Genomic DNA, 25,047 nt, shown 5'->3' on the forward strand with positions numbered 1-25,047 from the left:
GTGCGTGTGCGTGCGTGTGTGTGTGCGCGCGTGTGTGTGCGTGTGCACGCGTGTGTGCGTGTGTGTGTGCGTGCGTGTGTGTGTGCATGCGTGTGTGTGCGCGCGTGCGTGTGTGCGCGTGTGTGCGCGTGTGTGTGCGTGTGCGTGTGCGTGTGTGCGTGTGTGCGTGCGTGCGTGTGTGCGTGCGTGTGTGTGCGCGTGTGTGTGTGTGTGCGCGCGCATGCGTGCGTGTGTGTGTGCGTGCGTGTGTGTGTGTGTGCGTGCGTGTGTGTGTGCGTGCGTGTGTGCGTGCGTGCGTGTGTGTGTGCGTGCGTGTGTATGTGTGTGGAACCAGGTAGCATACTGATGTTTAAGATGCTTTTGGATAAATGCATGAATATGCAGGCAAATGGAATTAGTTTAATTTGTCATGATGGTTGGCACAGACGTTGTGGGCCGAGGGGCCTGAGCACAAGGTCTACAGATTGTCGGGAAAAGCTGCCAGGTTCACTAACTCCTTCAGCAGAGGAAATCCGCCGTCCTCTGCTGGTCCGGACTCTTCGTGACTCCAGATCCACCTACGTGGTGGCTCCGAAATACCCCCGAGGTGGCCCGTCAAACCCCTAGTTGTACCTTGTTTCTTTGTTCTTATGTGCTCTTTCTTGTAACGATTGTGTATAATTTATGTTTATGCTTTTCCTGTGAACGCTGCTGATCTGATGCTCTGTGCCTGTGAGGCTGCTGCACGTAAGTTTTTCATTGCACCCGTGCACACACGGACTTGTGCGTCTGACAATAAACTCCACTTGACTTGACAAGACCGATGTCAAAAGCTCCAAATACTGTGCGACCAACACACTATCAATGCCCCGTCTGTTCCTGCTCTGGGTGGTCTGTGACTCCCCACCTCTCTGCGACTATGTGTGACTCCCTACCCACACCAGACTTGTTGACCCTTACAGCAGCAAGCAATCAGTTCCATGAGATTTAGTAGGGCCCACCTGCTGCAGATTCGGATTAGTTTATTGTCGTACACTGGGGTGCAATGAGATTGCTCACTGGTGTGAAGCTCACAGAGTAAACAGTGTTCATGGTAATAATAAACACAGCAATACAGCGACCAGCGCAAAACAGCAGAACCGTGCGGAGACCGTGGTGCGGTCTGAGGAAGCGCAGGAAGAAAGGCTAAAGCGCCAGTAAACGGAATAACCAAGAGAGGGAGGGAAGGGTCCGAGAAGGTGGCAGCCCCATGGGAGGGGGACGTGAAGGAGGTCACGGCCGAGTTTATTGTCAAGTGCACAAGTACCTGCAGCAGCATCATGGGCACATGGCACCAGGTACACAATATTCACAAGAAAAACATCAATTATGCAAAATTAAGTTGTTATTAATGTCACTTGTACCGAGGTACAGGGAAAAACTGTGTTTTGCATGCCATCCACACAGATCACTTCATTACACGGTGCACTGAGTACAGGGGAAAACAACAACAGGATGCAGAGTAAAGTTCCAGTTACAGAGAAAGTGCAGTGCAGGCAGACAGTAAGGTGCAAGGCCATGACACGGTAGACTGTGAGCATAATTAGGACAAAAACCAAAGTCCACTGTCGAGCACAGTGGTTCAGGAGTCTGACGGCAGTGGGAAAGAAGCTGTTCCTGAGTCTGGATGTCTGGGTTTTCCAGCTTCTGTATCTTCTCCCGGAGGTAGGAGAGGGAACAGGGAATGGCCCGGGTGGCAGGTGTCCCTGACGATACTGTTCGGCTATGAGCAGTGAGAAGGGACCATTCATTCTCGGGAATGAAGCAGACAGTGAGGCTGGAGAGGTTTGGGGAGAGAGAGGTGACGAACTCTGGGAGAGTTAAAAGCCCGGAGTGTGCACCTCCCCCACCGAGGGATGACTGCCTGTGCCCTGCTCTGCCCTGTGACACCACAACAATGCCTTTGTAATGTGAAAGGAACACATATGTGAAAGGGAAGCGAGGATGAATTGTGGAAACTCTTGAGTGGGGCTCGGTGCTGGGTCTGAGAACCAGCCGCAGGTGGGAGGGGCAGGCAGACCCTCCATTTCAACGCAGCACAGTTTTGTTCTTTTAACATTAATTAAAAGAGACAGAATTATGCAGGGAGTCGAGTGACAAAGGCACAGGAGGGGGTGGATGGGAACCATGGAAACCAGATCAGACAGCAGGTCTCGGAGTGCGGGTGTGGAGAGTGAGGGGGTTTCAGCGAGGGGGGAGCTCTGTGGGAACCCAACACTCCCCCTCCCACCCCCAACCCCTCCCCTCTCCCACCCCCAACCCTCCCCCTCCCACCCCGCAACCCCTCCCCCTCCCACCCCCAACCCCTGCCCCTCCCATCCCCCAACCCCTCTCCCACCCCCAACGCCACCCCCTCCCACCCTCAACCCCTCCCCCTCCCACCCCCCAACCCCTCCCCATCCCATCCCCCCCTCCCCCTCCCACCCCAATCCTCACCCTCCCCTCCTCCTCCCACCCCCAACCCCTTCCCCTCCCATTCCCCACCCTTACCCTCCCATCCCCAACCCCTCCCCATCCCCCAATCCCTCCTCCACCCTTTCCTACCCCCTCTCCCTCCCCTAAACCTCCCAGCCTCACCTCCCTACCAATGACTCCACCCCCCACACTCCCCTTGTGTTAATTCTATGTTCAAGGGGAGAATACAATGGGATTGGTCAGCACGGACTCAGTGGGCCAAAGGGCCTGTTTCTGTGCTGTGTGAATCTATGACTCTGCCCAGGTGCTATATAAATGCAGTAGCTCCTGCTTCTGGCAGGGGCTGTGAGACAATGTGAGACAGGCCCTCATTACTCACTGGTTACAACTCCCGTCCTTGGAATGGATTCACATGGTGCAAACATGACAAACGTCCTGTCAAAATCCCAGGAAAGACAGAACCTCACATTATCTGGGTTTTAAATTACACAATAACCTCAACGGTAACACACAATGCAAGATGTAGACAGGAGAGTGCCACAGAGCACTGACCGACAGTGGACAGAGAGCTGTCTGACCAGTGGACATGTGGGGAGAGGTGTGAGGCTCCATCACACCGATAGTAAAGTGATGACCGGTGATGAGCTGGGTCCTGCCCCATCTGACCAACTCTCTGACAAGGCAGGGTTTTCACACACAGGGAGTGGTGGGTGCCTGGAACGGGCTGCCAGGGGTGGGGGTGGAGGCAGGTACCATAGTGGGGTTTAAGAGGCTGTTAGACAGACACAGGGATGTGCAGGGAATGGAGGGAGAGGGACCGTCTGCAGGCTGAAGAGATTTAGTTTAATTCGGCATCGTGTTTGGCACAGACATTATGGGCTGAAGGGCCTGTTCCTGTGCTGTACTGTTCTGTTCTGTGTTCTAACTGCAGGGAAACACCATCCACACAGGTCTCTGTGGCAGCTCCACAGAGATTACAGCCGGTCGCAGTAAGATAAAACACTGGTCGGGCTGCAGCTGGAGTAGTACGTACAGTTGTGGCACCGCACTCCAGGAAGGAGGAGACAGTGCAGGGACACTTCACCGGGAGGCTGCCTGGGATGGAGCTGTTCAGTTACGAGGCTGGGTCTGGTCTCCCTGGAGCGGAGGGGCTGAGGGGTTCCTGATAGAGATGGAATTGGAACTGGTTTATTATTGTCACTTGTACCGAGGTCCAGTAAAACCATTCGTACAGGTCAATTCACTACACAGTGCACTGAGGTACACTGAGGTAGACAAGGTGTACAAAATGATGGGGGGGGGGGTGGCGGGGATAGACAGGGAAGATAGTGAAGAACTGTTCCCCCAGGCGGAGGGCTCTATAACCAGAGGGCATGTGTTTAAGATGTGGAGGAAGAGGTTTAGAGGGGATGAGGGGGAATTTTTCCCCCAGAAGGGGGTTGGAATCTGGAACGCACTGCCTGAGGGGGTGGGTGGGGTGGAGGGAGAGACTCCCACAACATCAAAGAGGTATCTGGATGAGCAGTGGAATCACCAGGGCAGAGAAGGTGCAGACCAAGTACTGGGACGGGATTAGTGTGGGGGGGCGAACAATGACATGATGGGCCGAAGGGTCTCTGCTGTGGACTCTATGGATGTCTAGTTGCAGAGGGTGTGAGCACTGCTTCACTGGATGCAGGGGTGGGCATGTGAGGGTGGGCATGCAGGGGTGGGCACGCAGCGCAGGGTCTGGAGGAGCAGAGGGTGGAGTTCAGGGTTCAGGGTGCAGGGTGCAGGGTGTGGGATGTGGGGTGTGGAGGTGCAGGGGTAGAGGTGAGGGGGTGGAGGGGGGAGGTCGGGGGTGGAGGTGCAGGGGTATGGGTGTGGGGGTGTGGAGGGTGGAGGGAGGGGAGGTGGGGGGTAGAGGGTGTGGGGGTGGAGGTGGGGGGTGGGGGGTGCACGGGGTGGAGGTGGGGGGTGGAGGGAGGGGAGGTGGGGGGTGCACGGGGTGGAGGTGGGGGGTGGGGGGCTGCACGAGGTGGAGGTGGGGGGGTGGAAGGTGTGGGCATGTGGAGGGTGTGGTGGGTGTGGACGTGCAGGTGGGGAGGTACAGGGGGTGGTATGCTGGGCTGTTCTGCTCTGACCCCCCACCGGCACCGGCAATCGAACTGTATCCCCCATGTGAACCTGCAGCACTGGCCCAAGGCCCATGGCCCACAAGGGGTGGGTTCCCACCACAGGAAGGCACTGCCTCATTAAAACCATTCTTCTGCCTGAGTGAGCCTGTTCCCCGGTCAGCTTGGCTCCACACTCACTCTGAATCACATCCAACTCCCACAGGAAGCCCCACCGTCAGATGACAGGACACAAACTGCGACCTCTAATTACCAACCGCGTCTGACTTCAAACTGCAAAATTACCACATAGTCCCACTGCCCCGCTCCCTCCCCACAGCCCTGTGTCAGTCCCACACTGATCCCACTGCCCAACCTCCCTGAAACTCACTGACTGCACAGGGGACCCCTATAGAACTGCCCCCAGCCTGGTTTGTCAGTTGTCACGGACTTCACTTGTATCTTGTTCTCTGTCCCTGGGTTGGCTCTCAGATGCGCCGTTCCTGTCTGCCTCTCTGCCCGTGTGTCTCTCCCCCAGTCCCACCGCCTCCCTCCAACTCTTCCCCTGCCTGACTCTCCCCACTGTTGCACTCTCCCCCACCTTACTCTCCCCTACCAGACCCTCTATGTACCCCACCCTCCCTCTATCCGTCCCTCCCTGTCAGACTCCCCCATTGACCACCACCTTTCCCCTGTCCAGCCTTCCACAACCCACCCTCTCCCACCACAGATGCCGTGGGGTGGGACACAGACAGAGGAGGAAAGTGTACAGTTCAGCTCAGTGCTGGAGATCTGCTCCGTGGACCCACACCGGGTCCTGCCTCAGAGTCACGGGTCTCCATCCCCACAGGATGGAGCACCCAGTCTCCCAGCCGAGCACTGAGGGGGTGTCACACTGAGGGAGGGGCGGTACTGAGGGAGGGGCACACTGTGGGAGGGATGGTTCTGAGGGAGCAGGAATCCCAGACTCAGGCAGGTCATGGCCTGTGTAATGGAGCTGACTGAGTAACCAGACCTCAGTGCCGGGGATTTGGCAGGAAAGGACACTGCCATTGGCCCACCTTCCTGCCAGGACTTAGATGGGACCCTGTTGGAGCTATCTAGACGTGCTCGAGGTGCCAGCTGGAGGTAGACCAGGTTTCAGAAGTGTACAGGAGGGCAGGGATCACTGACCATGAGCTTCGGGCTGGCTCTGGGGTCTAGATGTTCCTCAAACTAAGATGGTGGTGGCACATGGAATTCTATTCCTGCTGTGTGCCTGTGCTATGAGATGGCTCCCGAGGCACGCAAAGTGATCTGCTCGTTCTCCCGTGAGCTTTTACCGTCAGGGGTGTGTGGTCCGATGGTGCTGGTGAAGTTTGTGGAGCACCTTGTGGGTACTAACTGTAGGTCTCCTCTTGCACCCTTCACTGGGCAGGTCATGGGGCTGGAGCTCGGACTGGGGATGTTCAGTGCAGGGCAACCCAGTGAGTGAGGTCGGGGTGACGGTAGGGGTGAGGTGAGGGTAGGGTTGGGGTGACGGAAGGGTCGGGGTGAGGGTCGGGTTGGGGTGAGGGTAGGGTCGGGGTGACGGTAGGGGTGAGGTGAGGGTAGGGTTGGGGTGACGGAAGGGTCGGGGTGAGGGTCGGGTTGGGGTGAGGGTAGGGTCGGGGTGACGGTAGGGGTGAGGTGAGGGTAGGGTTGGGGTGACGGAAGGGTCGGGGTGAGGGTCGGGTTGGGGTGAGGGTAGGGTCGGGGTGACGGTAGGGGTGAGGTGAGGGTAGGGTTGGGGTGACGGAAGGGTCGGGGTGAGGGTCGGGTTGGGGTGAGGGTAGGGTCGGGGTGACGGTAGGGGTGAGGTGAGGGTAGGGTTGGGGTGACGGAAGGGTCGGGGTGAGGGTCGGGTTGGGGTGAGGGTAGGGTCGGGGTGACGGTAGGGGTGAGGTGAGGGTAGGGTTGGGGTGACGGAAGGGTCGGGGTGAGGGTCGGGTTGGGGTGAGGGTAGGGTCGGGGTGACGGTAGGGGTGAGGTGAGGGTCGGGGGTGATGGTAGGGTCAGAGTGACGGTAGGGGTGAGGTGAGGGTCGGGGGTGATGGTAGGGTCAGAGTGACGGTAGGGGTGAGGTGAGGGTCGGAGGTGATGGTAGGGTCAGAGTGACGGTAGGGGTGAGGTGAGGGTCGGGGGTGATGGTAGGGTCAGAGTGACGGTAGGGGTGGGGTGAGGGCAGTGAGGGTGAGGGGCGTCTCTTGTCCTGAGGGTGGGCTCCGCTCCAGCGGTTTGTTGAGGGAGGGGTCACAGCTGGAAGCATCTGTCGGTGCCTCCCTCACCCTGTGACCTTGCTCCAACCCCGGCACTTCACACCTACTTCCTGTCAGTGACTCTCAGGTCGTTGCCCAGCAACAGGGGTTCTCCACGGTAACAGCTGGAAACAAACCCGGCAACCAGGTTGTGAAGATCCAGGAGCCCCGTCAGTCGGAACCGGTCACAGGCGTCCAGGACGGCAACAGGGGGTGAGGGAGGGTCAACAGGAGGGGGGAGGGGAGCGGAGGGGTGGGGAGGGGTGGGGAGGGGAGCAGAGGGGAGGGGAGGGGTGGGGAGGGGAGCGGAGGGGAGGGGAGCAGAGGGGAGGGGTGGGGAGGGGAGGGAGGGGTGGGGAGGGGAGGGGAGGGGAGGGGAGCAGAGGGGAGGGGTGGGGAGGGGAGGGGAGGTGTGGGGAGGGGAGGGGAGGGGAGGGGTGGGGAGGGGAGGGGAGGGGAGCAGAGGGGAGGGGTGGGGAGGGGAGGGGAGGGGAGGGGAGGGGAGCAGAGGGGAGGGGTGGGGAGGGGAGGGGAGGGGTGGGGAGGGGAGGGGAGGGGAGCAGAGGGGAGGGGTGGGGAGGGGAGGGGAGGGGAGGGGAGGGGAGCAGAGGGGAGGGGTGGGGAGGGGAGGGGAGGGGTGGGGAGGGGAGGGGAGGGGAGGGGTGGGGAGGGGAGGGGAGGGGAGCAGAGGGGAGGGGTGGGGAGGGGAGGGGAGGGGAGGGGTGGGGAGGGGAGGGGAGGGGAGGGGAGGGGAGGGGAGGGGAGGGGAGCAGAGGGGAGGGGTGGGGAGGGGAGGGGAGGGGAGGGGTGGGGAGGGGAGCGGAGGGGAGGGGGTGGGGAGGGGAGGGGAGGGGAGCGGAGGGGAGGTGTGTGCGGGGAGGGGAGGGGAGGGGAGGGGAGGTGTGTGCGGGGAGGGGAGGGGAGGGGAGGGGAGGTGTGGGGAGGGGAGGGGAGGGGAGCGGAGGGGAGGGGTGGGGAGGGGAGGGGAGGGGAGGGGAGCAGAGGGGAGGGGTGGGGAGGGGAGGGGAGGGGAGGGGTGGGGAGGGGAGGAGAGGGGAGGGGAGGGGAGCAGAGGGGAGGGGTGGGGAGGGGAGGGGAGCAGAGGGGAGGGGTGGGGAGGGGAGGGGAGGGGTGGGGAGGGGAGGGGAGGGACACCACTGCAAGAAACAGGGGGCAGCGGGCAGATTACGGGGTCTGTTCCCCTCCTCTGCCCCTCTTCCCCACGCCAGTCCTACCCCCACCCCTCCCACACCCCACACTGAGGGAGGGGCAGTACTGAGGGAGCCTCACGCTCTGTCCCTCTCTGTGACCCCCTGGGTATCCCAGGCCGGTGCTCAGATTCCCATCCCGGGGACACAGGCAGCTCCAGTGACGGAGCTGGTCTGGTTCTCACCCCCTGTCTGTGGGATTTTGCTGTGCTTCCTTTGTTTCTGCAGTGACCACCTTCACGGTCACTGTACAGCAGGCACGGTAGTGTAGCGGTTAGCACAACACTATTACAGCGCCAGTGACCCGGCTTCAATCCCGGCCGCTGTCTGTAAGGAGTTTGTACGTTCTCCCTGTGTCCACATGGGTTTCCTCTGGGTGCTCCGGTTTCCTCCCACATTCCAAAGACGTACGGGTTAGGAAGTTGTGGGCGTGCTATGTTGGCGTCGGAAGCGTGGCGACACTTGCGGGCTGCCCCCAGAACACTCTACGCACAAGATGCATTTCACTGTGTGTTTCGATGTACATGTGACTAATGAAGATCTTATCTTATCTTACGATGCCCCTGTTAGCCGAGGAGTGTTGGTGATGCTCTGAGGTTGGGAATGCTGCACAGGAGGCCCTTCCCTGTTCTGGTCCATTACTGAGGAATCACCATGGCCAGCTGCAGAGCAGATGGAGGCCAACAGAAGGTGGAACAGATCCCGCTGGGGAACGTCATGGAACCCCCTTCCTCACCAGAGATGCACCCACAGGTCAGAGCGCAGAAACCAACGCACCGTCTCCCTGTTACAGGAAGGGTGTGGGGGCTTTGGAGAGGGTGCAGAAGAGGTTCACCAGGATGCTGCCTGGATTAGAGGGCATGAGCTATATGGAGAGGTTGGACAAACTTGGGTTGTTTTCTCTGGAGCGGCGGAGGCTGAGGGGAGACCTGGTAGAGGTTTATAAAGTTATGAGAGGCACAGATAGAGTAGACAGTTAGTCTGTTCTCCAGGGTGGAAATGTCAAATACTTGAGGGCTTGCAGACTCAGCCAGGTTTATCATCATTGATTTATGTGTGGTGAAATTTGTTGGTTTGCAACAGCAGCACAGAGCAAGTGATGAAGGGGGGATGTTTTTACACAGAGAGAGGTAGGTGCCTGGAACGGGCTGCCAGGGTTGGGGGTGGAGGCAGATACGACAGAGGCGTTAAAGAGGTATTTAGACAGACACATGAGTATGGAGAGAATGGAGGGATACAGACCACTAGTTTAAATCGGTATCAGGGTCGGCACAGACATGATGGGCCAAAGGGCCTGTTCCTGTGCTGTACTGTTCTGTGTTCCATTCTCTTGCTCTCCCATTCTATATCGTCACAGCCCTTACAGTTTATTTGTTTAGCTGCACTGCACCTTCTCTGTAACTGTAACACTCTGCACTCTGTTATTTCCTGTTGTACTACCTCAATGTACTTACGTAGGCAATGATCTGTCTGGATGGCATGCAAAACAAAAGCTTTTCACTGCACCTCGGTACATGTGACAGTAATAAACCAATTCCAATTACCAACCTCCTAATTCATCGCAACATGTGCCTCCAGGAGTTGGCTGTCTGGTTACTGAAGCTGCAACCTCTCTGCATTCCCAACAGCTGTCAACGCCCTGTGATAGGTGTGGGGAGATTGGCCCCAGGGTCAGGGCTCTGATTCTTCACCTCCCAGTAACATAGATCTACATAGATCTACATAGAACACTACAGTACAATACAGGCCCTTCGGCCCACAATGTTGTGCCGACATTTTACCCTGCTCTCAGGTCTATCTAACCCCTCTCTTCCACATAGCCCCCCATTTCTCTATTATTCATGTGTCTGAATGTTGTTGGGTTGGGAATACACATGGATCCTGGGCCAGGGGCCAGAACTGGAGGTGGGGACTGATCTCCTCGGAGTAGAGGAGGCAGCTGGGGTGGGCAGGATGTGTCGAAGGGTTTGGGAACACTCGGATCCTGGGGCAGGGGTCTCAGCTGGGAGGTTACATTGAACCTTGGCCACAACAGGAGGTTCACGTCCAGTTCCAGTCGCTGAAGGAAGTGATGACCCAGAGAGGGAGCCAGAGTCATTCACAGGCACGGCTGCCAGGGTTGAGGGAGTTTGAGTCCCGTATCTTAGGAAGGATGTGCTGGTCCTGGAGCGGGTCCAGAGGAGGTTCACAAGAATGATCCCAGGAATGAAAGGGTTAATGTATGAGGAACATTTGATGTCTCTGGACCTGTACTCAATGGCGTTCAGAAGGGTGAGGGGGGATCTCATTGAAACCTACTGGATACTGAAAGGCCTGGATAGAGTGGACGTGGGGAGGATGTTTCCATCAGTGGGAGAGTCCGGGACCAGAGGGCACAGCCTCAGAATAAAGGGACATCGTTTTAGAACTGAGAGGAGGAAGAATTTCTTCAGCCAGAGGGTGGTGAATCTGTGGAATTTGTTGCCACAGACGGCTGTGGAGGCCATGTCATTGGGTGTGTTTAAGGTGGAGATTGGTAGTTTCTTGATTGGTGAGGGGGTTAAGGATTATGGGGAGAAGGCAGGAGAATGGGGTTGAAAAAAAGTCAGCCATGATTGAAGGCAGAGCAGACTCGATGGGCTGAATGGCCCAATTCTGCTCCTATATTTCTGGTTTTATGGTCTATTTCAGTGGCAGGTTAGACTGGAGCAGTGGGTCTGGTCTCTGGAAGTAAAGATGGTTGAGAGACCACGCAGAGATTGGACAAGTTTAGGGAGGGGACATGCAGCTCTCATTGACAGAGGGTTCACCGAGCAGGGACACAGACCTGTGGGGAAGAGATACAAGGGGGGAGGTGAGAGAGAGAGGTGACGGCCAGGAACTCTCTGCCTGTTGGGGGAGGGTGAGTGAGGCAGAGCCAATCAGGATCTTTAAGAGAGGACTGTAGAGGCAACGGGCTATGGGAGAGCAGGGATTGATGGTGTTGTTGTACTAGGAGCTGGTACAGACCCAATGGGCTGAATGGCCTCCTTTGCTGTAGTGATTCCACGACTCAGTGATGAATCTGGTGGCTTGCTCTCAGCAGGGGCTGAACTGGTCCCACAGACTGTGAGGGAGGTTTTACCTGGACACTCAACACAGAATGGTTTCTCTGTAACGTTTGACACTCAGCACCAACGAGCTGGTGAACCACAAGACATGGAGATTCACTGACCAGATGGGTAGCTGATGGTCAGCATGGATGTGATGGGCCAAAGGGTCTGGTTCTGTGCTGTGAGCTTCGCTCCGTCCCCATGGTGCTGGCTCTGTGACTTGGCCCATCCATGACTGGACAGATGTTCAGAGGAGTGGGAGACCCTGTACCCTAATAAAACTCTTGCATTGTACACTCAGAGGCCGTGCCAAGGACTTTCCCAGCACCAACAGACCTCTGAAGTCTGTTGTATGTGAGGAGTGGGGCAGAGTTCATGCACAGCATGATCCCACGAATGGCAGGGTGACGGGGAGGAGAGAATGTTTCGGTGTTGAGGGGATCCACCACGGGCCGGTTGCTCAGGACGAGGTCAGAACAATTTATCTTTCGTGTTTCCATATTTCCTAAGATAGGAGGAGGCCATTTGGCCCATCAAGTTCATAGCTGGCTCACGGAGCAATTTTGTTCCTGAACAAGTCTCCCTGTAACCCCTTTTCCCCCCCCCATCCCCCTCAACATTCCCCAGATTCAACCACACTCGGGCGAACTTACAGCGGCCGGAGCACCCGGGGAAAACAGATGGAGTGCTGAGGGGGTGATGCACTGTCCACGGTGATGTCTACCCTCCAATCGTTGCATTGCTGTTTATGGGAGCTTGCTGTGCACAAATCAGCAGAATGCCTCCTGAATTGAGAGTGAATTTGGGTGTGAATGGGAAATGTCCAAAGGGGAATCGTTCCTCCCTCAGGAGCAGGTAGTTACAGGGAATGGGACTGGGATGGTGCGGTGGGAGGTGGTGGGGATGACCGTGTAATCTGCGCTCCCTCCACTGTTAACTGCCCTCTTACTCTGACTCACAGTGTCACAAGTCCAGCCCACAGCCGGCAGACGGGGAGATTGGAGGGGAGACACCCTGTGATACCTACCAACATCTTCACAACCCCGACACGTCGGCCAGTGATCAGACTAATCTCCTGGCCCTGGTTTGCCAGGAAAGGTAAGGCCTCTCCCGAGATCTGAGAGTGTCTGATCGACACTGGATCAGACCGATCCAGTCTCAGCTCCCCACACAGAGTGATGTTAGGTTGGGGGAGGTGTGAAGGACATGGGTTATGTTCTCAGGCTGGCTCTGTAGTACAGGAGTAAAGTGGCAGACACTGCACCTTATGTCGAGTCATTGTTTCTACTGAAGGGACCCAGAGGGCGAGGGTTCGCGATGTGAGGTTGAGTCAGACCAGACTGAGGTTCCACGTTGAGGGGAGTCCTCTCCTTGGGCACAGTGGACCTGTGGCACAGGCAACGTCTGTCGCATTGTCTGGGGTTCCTTCCCGGAAGGTTGCTCCCGTCTGGGCCACAAGAACACAAGAAAATAGGAGCAGGAGAAGGTCACTTGACCCCTCAAGAACACATGCCCCACCATTCAACATGACCATGGCTGATTTACGCTGCCTCAACTCCCCCCCTGTGCCAGTTCCCCATCACCCTGAACTCCTCGATCTGTCAAATATTTACCTCCCTCCACCTGAAATCTATCCAAAGCTCTGGCCTCCTCCACCCTCGGGGACAGAGAATTCCAGAGATTCAACCCCCTCTGACAGAAGAAATCTCTACACCCGTCAGGTTTAAATGACCAGCCCTCGATCTTGTATCAATGTCCCCTTGTCTGTGACTCTCCCACCGGAGGAAACATCCCAACATCTACCCTCTGAAGCTCACCTAGGATGTTTGAATAAGGTCACACCTCATTCTGCTAAACACCAAACCCAACCTGTCCAGCCTCCCTTGATGGGACAACCCTCTCATCCCACGAATAATAAGATAAGGTAAGATTTCTTTATTAGTCACATGTACATCGAAACACACAGTGAAATGCATCTTTTGCCTAGAGTGTTCTGGGGGCAGCCCACAAGTGTCGCCACGCTTCCAGCGTCAACATAGCTTGCCCACAACTTCCTAACCCGTACGTCTCTGGAATGCAGGAGGAAACCGGAGCACCCGGAGGAAACCCACGCAGACACGGGGAGAATGTACAAACTCCTTACAGACAGCAGCGGGAATTGAACCCAGTTTCTCTGGTGCTGTAATAGCGTTACACTAACTGCTACACTACTGTGCCTGCCCAACCCTGGTGAATCTCCTGTGGACTGCCTCTGGTACCAGTTGTAGGGGACCACAACTCTGCTCAGTATTCCAGGTGTGGCCTCACCAACTGTAATCAAATCGACCCAAAACCTCGACAATTCCTTTCACTCCAGAGACACTGCTCAACCCACTGAGTTCCTCCAGCAGATTGTTTGTTGCTCCAGATTCTGGCATCTGCAGACTCTTGTAATAAAACCTCCCCAATGTTTAAACTCCAACCCTTCACAATCAAGGCCAACATGCCAATTGCCTTAACTACTGGTTGGATCTGCCTGCTAATGTTATGTGATTCATGCTCCAGAGTACCCAGAGCCTCTGTACCTCACTCACTTACAGTCTCTCTGCGTTCAGATAATAACCTGCCTTTGATTCCCCTGCGTGACCTCACACTTCCCTACATTACGCTCCACTTGCCAGGTTTCACAATCCAGAATCCCCGTCCTCATCACAACCTGCCCTTCCGCCTCCCTTTACACTTGTTTCCCTCCTCCAAAAGCAATTGAGGACCAGGAGCCGATCGCTGGGGTTCTCCACTAACCACACCCATCCCACTCTTCGTTTGCTATGACCGGCCGGTTTTCAATGCACTCCTCGGATGAGCTACTCCCATCTCTGCTTCTTGTGTCCTTGTGATCAGAGAGCTGCTGCAGGAGGTTCTCCACGGTCAGGACCAGTGACAGAGCCCACGAAGGGATGTTCACACCCTCACTGGGTCTGTGCTGGAGAACCATGCTGGTTGTGCAGTGTAGGGGTGGGGACATCCAAGCAGCTGCACATGGAGTGTTAGAATCACTGGTGCGGCCTCAACTGGGGCACTGCAGACGCCTCTGGTTCCACAGGGTGGATGGAGTGACCTCGGGGATGGAGGAGAGGGTTCCCGGGGTGTCCAGGGCTGAGGTTGTCCAGGAGTGAGGGAAGTTTGGAGGAGATGGGTCTGGATTTGGGTGGATGCTGTGTGGTTTTAGACAGACGGTGCCAGAGAGAATTGGCTCCCCGAGGTTACAGCTGCACTGACCCATGTTACGGATGATGTGGGCAGGACAATTTCCGTGTGCTTGGTCCGGCTGGGCCGGAATCACAAAACCACACAGACCTTTCGACCATCAAGCCCATGTTACCCCCGGCACACAACCACGTTGGGCACACTCCGTGTGCAGAACCCAGGATGGTGTTCTGGTCATCTGTAACGTCTCACTCTGGGAGTCAGTACAGGTAGTCTCTGCACACTGAGGTCAGAATCAGAACCAGAATCAGGTTTACTATCACTGACGTATGCTGTGAAATGTGTTGTTCTGTGGCAGCCGTACAGTGCAGGACATCAAATTACTTTAAATTACAAAAATAAATAAATAGTGCAAAAGAGGAATAACAAGGTGGTGTTCATAGACCGTTCAGAAATCTGATGGCGGAGGGAAAGAAGCTGTTCCTGAATCATTGAGTGTGGGTCTTCAGGCTCCTGTACCTCCTCCCCGATGGTAGTAATGAGAAGAGGGCACGTCCCGGACGGTGAGGGTCCTTACTGACGGATGCTGCCTTCTTGAGGCACCACCTCTTGAAGATGTCCTCGATGGTGGGGAGGGTTGTGCCCATGATGGAGCTGGCTGAGTCTACAACCCTCTGCGGCCTCTTTTTATCATGCGCATTGGAGGCTCCATACCAGGCGGTGATGCAACCAGTCAGAATGCTCTCCACTGTACATCTGTAGAGATTTGTAAGAGTCTTTGGTGACAGACCAAATCTCCTCAAACTCCTAACGAAGTAGAGCCACTGTTGTGCTTTCTTCGTGATCGCATCAATGTGTTGGGCCCAGGATAGATCCTCTGAGATGTTGATACTCAGGAACTTGAAGCTGCTCACCCTTTCCGCCGCTGACCCCTGGTGTGTGTTCTCCTGACCTCCCCTTCCTGAAGTCCGCAATCAATTCCTCGGTTTTGCTGACAACTAGCTTTGCGACTGGTACAGAAGCTGTGAACATGTGGTGCAGGAGAACCCCTGACAGTATAATTCCCTTCACACTGCCCACCGCAAACCAGGAGCTTGTGAACCAGGTTCCTTCCCTCCTACATCTGCAGTCCGATCCAGGGGAGGGAGAGGTGGGTTGGGAACAGCAAGGGGTAGGCAGGGGATCACTGAGAGATGGACCATGGTTCCATTGCCCAGGATGAGGAGAACCTTTCTGCAGTTGTTGTGAGCCATTTATTGCCAGAGTCTGCCCGAACCCTCTGTGTTGACAGGTTGCCCTCACTCAGCAGAGCACTGGATTGGAAGCGGGAGCAGGTGAAGAGGCTGAAGAAACTGCTGGCAGAGGGGGAGGCCGAGCTCCTGCCAGCTCGTTCCCCGGTGATGCAGCCTTCTGCCCAGACGGCATTGGTGTGGCGTGAGGTGCAAGCTGCGAAGACCAGGCTTGTGGAGCTGCAGACAATGTGAGAGCCACGTCCCCTGGGCACAGGGCAGGGAGAGTGAGGCTTTGCACGAGGCACGTAACTGCCTGGGGATCACACTAGCCTGTGATTGGTTCAATGGGGAGCGGTGACTGTGGGCGCAGTGGTGCCCAGCCGGGAGTGTGCCCGTGGGGTGGGTGCAGAGGGTGGTATGGACAACTGGCAGAGTGTGGGGACAGTGATCGTTGGTGGCTGGTGGGATTAGACTGGGATGGACTTGGAAACAAGTGGTGTCGATCAGGCCAAACGGTAACACACCACCCCTCCCACAGTGGGACCATCCCTCAGGACCGCCCCTCCCACAGCTGTTAATTGTGATGATGCAGAGAGTTGTGCTAACCTTCTGGAACCTTCTCTGGCATCAGGTATGAGGAAGAGGCCGCCCTGAACGCCCAACTCCACGAGGACATCCAACAGCTGACACAGAGACTAGAGGGGCAGGAAGCACGGCACACCCAGGTATTGATGCCCCTTCTTCCTGCCCACAGCCCACCCCGGGGTTCCTGGCTCCTCCATCAAGCACATTTCAAATTCATTCTTCTTTGGGATGTGAGTGTCACTGGCAGGGGCAGCATTTACTGCCCGTCCCTAACTGCCCCCGAGGTGGGTGTGAGCTGCCTTCCTGAACCGCTGCAGTCCGTGTGGGGAAGGTGCTCCCAGTTCTGTTGGGGAGGGTTTCAGGGTTCAGACCCAATGACAGTGAAGGAACAGCGATGTCTTTCCCAGTCAGGGTGGTGTGGGACTGGGTGGGGAACCTGCAGCTGGCGGTCTCCCCCTGCCCCCGCTCCTGGTGGGAGAGGTGGTGGGTTTGGGAGGTGCTGTCGGAGTCCTGGTGAGGAACTGTGGGGCGTTGTGTAGACGGTGCACACTGCAGCCTTTGTCTGTCTGGTGTCGAGCTTCTTGTGACGCACTCACCAGGCAGTGGAGAGTGTGCCGTCACACTCCCGACTTGTGCCTTGTAGTTGGGGAAAGGCCGTGGGTGTCAGGAGGCGAGTCCCTCCCCATAGGATCCCCACCCTCTGACCTCCTCCTGTAGGCACAGTGTTTGTGTGGCTGGTCTGGTGGAGTTTCTGGGTGATGTTGATCCCCAGGATGTTACTGGGAGGGACGGGAATGACAAGTCATTGAGCCTACAGCACGGACACAGGTCCTTCGGCCCATCCGGTCTGTACTGACTACCGACCACCCACTTACACTGATCCCATTTTATTCTCCCCACACTCCCATCAACTCTCCCCAGATTCTACCCCTCACTCACACAGTTTACAGCGGGCAATTAACCCACTGACCCGCACGTCTTTGGATGTGTGAGGAAAGTGGAGCACCTGGGGGAAACCCACGTGGTCACAGGGAGAACGTGCAAACTCCACACAGGCAGCACCGGAGGTCGGGAGCAAACCTGGGTCTCTGTGAGGCAGCGGCACTAGCCGCTGAGCCACCCTAAACGACCGTGTGGTTGGGCTGTCCGTTACTCTGGGTGTGGGCAGCAGCTGCTTCATTGCTGAGGAGCTGCGAATGGAATTGAACATCGTGCAGTCATCAGAGAACATCCCCACTGTTGACAGAATCAGAACAAGGTCACCAATGAAGCAGCTGAAGATTGTTGGGCCCGGGATACTGCCCTGAGGAACTCCTGCAGTGATGTCCTGGGGCTCAGATAATCGCCCTCCAACACCCGCACCCATCTACCTTTGTCTGACTCCAACCACTGAAGTGTTTCCCCTTTGATGCCCATTGACCAGGTTTACCAGGGTCCCCTGATGCCACACTCGGTTGAATGCTGGCTTGATGTTGAGGGCAGTCAGTCTCACCTCTGGTCTCTGGATGGTTTGTCCATGCCCATGGGTGAGTGGTCTGGTAATTTAACCACTGGCTCGGACCCCATCCTGGCAAACCACTGGTTTAAGTGAAACAGGAATCGTGCAGTAAATGTCGTCACCCCCCCCCCCCCCCCCCCCCAAAGGGTAATGGAAATGACATTCTGGGCTGGCTTGTTCAAGGTGTGACTCCGTGAATGTTTACAACCCCAAGTCTGTCTGTCCCCGCAGGACTTGTACTCCATGGGCGAGAGAATTGACAGGATGAGGCTTGGAGTCCAGCTGCTTGAGGAACACCCGGGAACAGAGGGTGCCAAGGCAGCTTTGGAAATTATTTGTGAGGGCTTGAGGGAGAAGGTGGAATTTGAAAAGAGGTTGTTTCAGGAGAACATCACACATGCCTACAATCAAAGGGTATGGACAAACCTTGCTCACCTGGCAGCACCGCGCATCTTAAACAGTTTGCAGAGTAACACTGGGCACAGGAAGAGGCCATTCACCCCTCGAGCAGCCTCCATTGTTCACTCAGATCCTGGGTGGCCTGTGCTCACACCCTACACTCCTTCTCCAGATAATGAACAGTCAATAAGGCTCAGGGAACCCTGGCATGACAGGGGAGAGAGAGAGAGAGAGAGAGAGAGAGAGAGAGAGAGAGAGAGAGTGTGTGTGTGTGTGTGTGTGTGTGTGTGTGTGTGTGTGTGTGTGTGTGTGTGTGTGTGTGTGTGTGTTGGAATTGATTTATTATTGTCACTTGTACCGAGGTACAGTGAAAAACTTGTCTTGCATCCTGTTCATACAGGTCAATTCATTGCACAGTGCATCAAGGTAGTACAGGGTAAAGCAATACAGAATACAGAATAAAGTGTCATAGCTACAGAGAAAGTGCAGTGCAGGCAGTTAATAAGGTGCAAGGTCAAAACAAGGTAGATTGTGAGGTCAAGAGTCCATCTCATCGTACTAGGGAACCGTTCAATAGTCTTATAACAGCGGGGTAGAAGCTGTCCTTGAGCCTGGTGGTACGTGCTTTCAGGCTTTTGTATCTTCTGCCCATTGGCAGCATGGAGAAGAGAGAATGTCTGGGGTGGGTGGTTGTGGGGGCCAGGACAGGCACACAGCAGGGGGTACGATGAGTAATCATCTGGGGGGTTGGCCATCATTACAAGAGGTAGAGATAGAATTCAGGGAGCTGGTTAATGATGGGACGTCCTGCTTCAGCAGAGTACGCGGTGTGAAGGATGAGAGCTGGTGTATGTTGGGCGATTGCCACTGGATGCCCGGTGGGTTTAACGCTGTTCTCTCTGTCCGTCAGCTGGTCACACTGAAGGCTCTGTGTACGAGCGACAGGCTGCTGGTGGAGCAGGCACGTTCCCAGCGGCAGCAGCTGCAGCGGTGCTGTGAGGTGCTCAGCGACCACGCCGACGCCCTGCGGCATAAGGTGGGTACAGAGGGACCAGAACTGTACCTGCTGCTCACAGCAGGTGATGTGTGGGGAAGGGGGTGTGCGGGTGATGTGTGGGGAAGGGGGTGTGCGGGTGATGTGTGGGGAAGGGGGTGTGCGGGTGATGTGTGGGGTAGGGGGTGTGCGGGTGATGTGTGGGGAAGGGGGTGTGCGGGTGATGTGTGGGGTAGGGGGTGTGCAGGTGATGTGTGGGGTAGGGGGTGTGCAGGGCCCAGAGTCCCACACGACGGGAGGTCCCACACGGTGCGGAGTCCCACACAAAGGGTCCCACACAGGGTGGGGGGGGGTCCCACATGAGGGGCTCCCATACGGGGGGGCCCACACGGGGGGTCCCACAAGGGGGGGTCCCACATGGGTGGGGGGGGTCCCACATGGCGGGTCCCACCCGGTTGGTCCCACACAGGGGGGTCCCACACAGGGGGGTCCCACATGATGGGGTCCCACATGGGGGTGGGTCCCCCATGGCATGGTGTGACCCTGCAAAGGAGGCTGAGTAGACCTTATGGAGGTTTATAAACTCATGAGGGGCACATAGGATGGGTGGTCACAGTGTTTTCCCTAGGGTAGGGGAGTCTAAGTCCAGAGCGCACAGATTAAGGTGAGAGGGGAGGGATTTAAAGGGGACCTGAGGGACAGGTGGAGGGTGTGTGGAACAAGCTGCCAGAGGAAGTTGGTGAGGTGGGTATATTAACAATGTTTAAAAGCCACCTGGACAGGTTGATGGATGGGAATGGTTTGGAGGGACATGGGTCAAATGCGTGCGAGTGGGACTGGCTCAGGAAGGCAGCTTGGGCCAAAGGGGCTGCCTCTGTGCTGGAGGACTCTGTGACTCTAACCCCTCCCTGGATAAATGCCCCAAACATTCACCCTTTGATGAGAGCTTGTCTGGTGAGTGGTCCAATGGTAATGTTGCAGGTGCAGTGTGAGGAGGCGCAGTGTCAGACGTTGGCGGAAACCTTTCACCAGGAACACAACTACAATCAACACTGGGTCCGAGCCCTGGAGCAAAGGTGTCAGGTGGGAGACGGAGTCAGTCGGTTCAGCTGCACCTGAACAGTCGCCTGTAGTTACCACTGAACTACCAAACCCCTGCCCTGCCCGCCCTTGCTGGACCCTTGGCTCCACCGGGAATGGGAGGAAGTCACTCAGGAGATCCCTTCAGGTGGATCACTGCTCTGTTTAAAATAGGACATAAATAAGCAGGAGCAGGAGCCGGCCATTCAGCCCATCGAGCCTGCTCTGCCAGTTGGTCAGATCACTGACCTGATGTTGGCTAGGGTCCACCAAGAGAAGTTCCTCCCATCACCCTCTGAAATGGCTGACCCTTATCTGAACCTATGAGCCCTGGATCTAGATACCCCCCCCCCCCCCAGGGTAACACCCTCTCAGAATCCTCCCCCCCTCAGAATCAGACACCTTTCAACAAGAAAGAATAGAGTTTTTATTAGAGTTTTTAGGTAGGTGACTTGAGTTAAGGAAGGAGTACGAGTGCGGTTTCCTGTACTCAGTGTCAGATGTGGGAGTTCCTGGAGTCTCCCTGCCTCCAGGAAGGCTACGTCTGCACCCGGTGTGTTGAGCTGCAGCTCCTGAGGGACCGTGTTAGAGAACTGGAGATGCAGCTCGATGACCTTCGTCTGGTCAGGGAGAGTGAGGAGGTGATAGAGAGGAGTTATAGGCAGGTGGTCACGCCGGGACCATCGGAATCAGGCAATTGGGTCACAGTCAAGAGGGGGAAGGGGAAGGGGAAGAGTCAGGTACTAGAGACTACCCCTGTGGCTGTACCCCTTGACAATAAGTACTCCTGCTTGAGTACTGTTGGGGGAGACAGCCTACCTGGGGGAAGCAACAGTGGCAGTGTCTCTGGCACAGAGTCCAGCCCTATGGCTCAGATGGGTAGGGAAGGAGAGAGGAGGGCACTAGTGATGGGGGACTCTATAGTTAGGTGGGCACAGACTAGCGATTCTGTGGACGCAGGAAAGAAACTCGGAAGGTAGTTTGCCTCCCAGGTGCCAGGGTCCGGGATGTTTTGGATCACGTCCAAGATATCCTGAAGGGGGAGGGAGAACAGCCAGAGGTCATGGTACATATTGGTACCAACGACACAGGTAGGGAGAGGAATGAGGTCCTGAAAAGAGACTATAGAGAATTAGGAAGGAAGTTGAGAAGCAGGACCTCAAAGGTAGTAATTTCTGGATTACTGGCTGTGCTAAGTGACAGTGGGGATAGGAACAGAATGAGGAGGAGGTTAAATGTGTAGTTGAGGGATTGGAGTAAGGAGCAGGGATTCAGTTTTCTGGATCATTGGGGCCTCTTTTGGGGCAGGTATGACCTGTTCAAAGAGGACGGGTTGCACTTGAATCCCAGGGGGACCAACATACTGGCGGGGACGTTTGCTAAGGCTACTGGGGAGAGTTTAAACTAGAATTGTTGGGGGGTGGGATCCGTACTGGAGAGACGGGGGAAGAGGTGTTTGGCTCTCAAATAGAGGAGGCTAGGAGTAAGTACCACAGGCAGGTGATAGAGGAGGGACGTGTTCAGACAGGCTTGAGATGTGTCTATTTTAACGCAAGGAGTGAACAAGGCGGATGAGAGAGCTTGGATCGATACTTGGAGCTATGATGTGGTGGCCATTACGGAGACTTGGATGGCTCCGGGGCTGGAATGGTTGATTCAAGTGTCGGGTTTTAGATGTTTCAGGAAGGACAGGGAGGGAGGCAAGAGAGGTGGGGGAGTGGCACTGTTGATCAGAGATAATGTCACAGCTGTGGAAAAGGTGGATGTTGTGGAGGGACTGTCTACAGAGTCTCTGTGGGTGGAGGTTAGGAACAGGAAGGGTGTTTTTTATAGGCTGCGCAATAGTAACAGGGATATTGAGGAGCAGATAGGGAAGCAGATCCTAGAAAGGTGTGAGAATAACAGAGTTGTTGTGATGGGGGATTTTAATTTCCCAAACATCGACTGGCATCTCCAGACAGTGAGGGGTTTAGATGGGGTGGAGTTTGTTAGGTGTGTTCAGGAAGGATTCTTGACACAATATGTAGATAAGCCTACAAGAGGAGAGGCTGTGCTTGATTTGATCTTGGGAAATGAACCTGGTCAGGTGTCAGATCTCTCAGTGGGTGAATATTTTGGTGATAGTGATCATAATTCTATCTCCTTTACGTTAGCACTGGAGAGGGATAGGAACAGACAGACTAGAAAGGTGTTTACTTGGAGTAAAGGGAATTATGAGGCTCTCAGGCAGGAAATTGGAAGATTAAATTGGGAACAGATGTTCTCAGGGAAAAGTACGGAAGAAATGTGGCAAATATTCACGGGATATTTGTGTGGAGCTCCGAACAGACATGTTCTGATGAGACAGGGGAGTCACGAGAGGATACAGGAACCGTGGTGTACGAAGGCTATAATAAATCTAGTCAAAAGGAAAAGAAAAGCATACAAAAGGTACAGAGAGCTAGGTAATGTTAGAGATCTGGAGGAGTACAAGGCTAAAAGGAAGGAACTTAAGAAAGAGATTAGGAGAGCCAGAAGGGGACATGAGAAGGCCTTGGTGGGCAGGATTAAGGAAAACCCCAAGGCGTTCTACAAGTATGTGAAGAGTAAGATGTGAAAGGATAGGGCCTATCAAGTGCAGCAGTGGGAAAGTGTGTATGGATCCAGAAGAAATAGCGGAGGTACTTAATGAACACTTTACGTCAGTATTCACCACGGCAAAAGATCTGGGGGATTGTAGTGGGGACTTGCAGCAGTCTGCAAAGCTTGAGCATGTAGATATTAGAAAAGAGGTGGTGCTGAAACTTTTGGAAAGCATCAAGTTAGATAAATCGCTGGGACCGGATGAGATGTACCCCAGGTTGCTGTGGGAGGTGAGGGAGGAGATTGTGGAGCCTCTGACGATGACCTTTGCATCATTGATGGAGATGGGAGAGGTTCCAGAAGATTGGAGGGATGCGGATGTTTTTCCGTTATTCAAGAAAGGGAGTAGGGATAGCCCAGGAAATTATAGACCGGCGAGTCTTACCTCAGTGGTTGGTAAGCTGATGGAGAAGATCCTGAGAGGCAGGATTTATGAACATTTGGAGAGGTATAATATGACTAGGAATAGTCAGCATGGCTTTGTCATGGGCAGGTCCTGCGTTACGAGCCTGATTGAATTTTTTGAGGATGTGACTAAGCACATCGATGAAGGGAGAGCAGTAGATGTAATGTATATGGACTTCAGCAAGGCGTTTGATAAGGTACCCCATGCAAGGCTTATGGAGAAGGTGAGAAGACATGGGATCCAAGGGGACATTGCAGTGTGGATCCAGAACTGGCTGGCCCACAGAAGGCAAAGAGTGGTTGTTGAAGGGTCATATTCTGCATGGAGGTCAGTGACCAGTGGTGTACCTCAGGGGTCTGTACTGGGACCCTTACTCTTTGTGATTTTTATAAATGACCTGGATGAGGAAGTGGAGGGGTGGGTTAGTAAATTTGTGGATGACACGAAGGTTCGGGGTGTTGTGGATAGTTTGGAGGGCTGTCAGAGGTTATAGAGGGACATAGATAGGATGCAGAGTTGGGCTGAGAAGTGGCAGATGCAGTTCAACCCAGATAAGTGTGAAGTGGTTCATTTTGGTAGGTCAAATATGTTGGCGGAATATAGTCTTAATGGTAGGACTCTTGGCAGTGTGGAGGATCAGAGGGATCTTGGGGTCCAAGTCCACAGGATGCTCAAAGCAGCTGCGCAGGTTGGCTCTGTGGTTAAGGCGGCATATGGTGTGTTGTCCTTCCTCAATCAGGGAATTGAATTTAGGAGCTGAGAGGTATTGTTGCAGCTATATAGGTCCCTGGTCAGACCCCACTTGGAGTATTGTGCTCAGTTCTGGTCGCCTCACTGCAGGAAAGATGTGGAAGCCATAGAGAGGGTGCAGAGGAGATTTACAAGGATGCTGCCTGGAATGCGGAGCATGCCTTATGAAAGCAGGCTGAGGGAACTCGGCCTTTTCTCCTTGGAGAGACTGAGGATGAGGGGGGGCCTGATAGAGGTATATAAGATAATGAGAGGTATTGATAGGGTAGATAGTCAGAGGCTTTTCCCCAGGGCTGAAATGGTGGCCACAAGAGGACATAGGTTTAAGGTGCTGGGGAGTAGATATAGAGGAGATGTCAGGGGTAAGTTTTTTACTCAGAGAGTGGTGAGTGCGTGGAACGGGCTGCCAGAAACGGTGGTGGAGGCGGATACAATAGGGTCTTTCAAGAGACTGTTAGATAGGTACATGGAGCTGAGTAAAATAGAGGGCTATGGGTAAACCTAGTAATTACCAGGGTAGGGACATGTTCAGCACAGCTTTGTGGGCCGAAGGGCCTGAATTGTGCTGTAGGTTTTCTATGTTTCTTTGTTTCTAAGATCACCTCTCCTTCCTAATTCCAATGAGTTTTGTCCAGCCTGAACCGCTCTTCACAGGTCAACCCCTTCGCCCAGGGATTAACCCAGTGACCCTTATCTGCAGCACCTCCAATGTCGGTCCAATCCTTCCTCGAATCTGGCGACCACAGCTGTACGCAGTACTCCAGGTGTGGTCTCACCAACGCCCTGCAAAGTGCTGTCAAAACCTCCCTCTTTTTATACCCCTTGTAATGAAGACCAGTGCTCCACCCACCTTCGCGATGACCCCACTGACTTTGAGGAGCCCCTCTCTGCTCAGACAGTGCTCTGCTATCCCGCTCTTCCCACCAACACGGAGAGCCTCCCGTTTTCCTGATTATCTTCCGTCTGGCACATTTTTGGCCCCACTGGCACTGACTCCCTGTGCAGACACCTTGTGTCACTGTGTCCATCCACCACACCCCCCCCCCCCCACCCTGTGGGGATACCTCGCATCACTGTGCCCACCCACTACCCCCATACCCTGTGCCCCTCTGTCCCAGTCAGTAAATAGCTGAGCCCCCTCCCCACCAATCCCTGAGGCTACCCCCCGACTTTCCTTCCTTCCATCCCCTGCCCCACTGCCCCAGGAGAGGGGG

General features: G+C 55.2%; 1 protein-coding gene across 5 annotated transcripts in view; it reads left to right on the forward strand.

Moving 5' to 3' along the window:
• Nucleotides 1–1,585: 1,585 nt before the first annotated feature.
• The window catches only part of LOC127577817 (lamin-A-like), a 53,251-nt gene continuing 29,789 nt past the window's right edge, over nucleotides 1,586–25,047 (forward strand). Inside the window, exons 1-9 of one of the 5 annotated variants that reach the window (XM_052029396.1) lie at nucleotides 1,586–1,683; nucleotides 6,881–7,015; nucleotides 8,581–8,763; nucleotides 12,043–12,179; nucleotides 15,559–15,747; nucleotides 16,131–16,224; nucleotides 17,814–17,996; nucleotides 18,892–19,017; nucleotides 19,957–20,058. In XM_052029396.1, coding sequence (XP_051885356.1) covers nucleotides 8,665–8,763; nucleotides 12,043–12,179; nucleotides 15,559–15,747; nucleotides 16,131–16,224; nucleotides 17,814–17,996; nucleotides 18,892–19,017; nucleotides 19,957–20,058 — 930 coding nt within the window. In that variant the 5' untranslated portion in view covers nucleotides 1,586–1,683; nucleotides 6,881–7,015; nucleotides 8,581–8,664. The remainder of the gene's footprint in view (nucleotides 1,684–6,880; nucleotides 7,016–8,580; nucleotides 8,764–12,042; nucleotides 12,180–15,558; nucleotides 15,748–16,130; nucleotides 16,225–17,813; nucleotides 17,997–18,891; nucleotides 19,018–19,956; nucleotides 20,059–25,047) is intronic. The other 4 variants (XM_052029399.1, XM_052029397.1, XM_052029398.1 and 1 more) reach the window with 4 other exon arrangements.

The sequence above is a fragment of the Pristis pectinata genome, chromosome 14, assembly GCF_009764475.1.
Source record: "Pristis pectinata isolate sPriPec2 chromosome 14, sPriPec2.1.pri, whole genome shotgun sequence".
Classification (NCBI taxonomy): Eukaryota; Metazoa; Chordata; class Chondrichthyes; order Rhinopristiformes; family Pristidae; genus Pristis; species Pristis pectinata.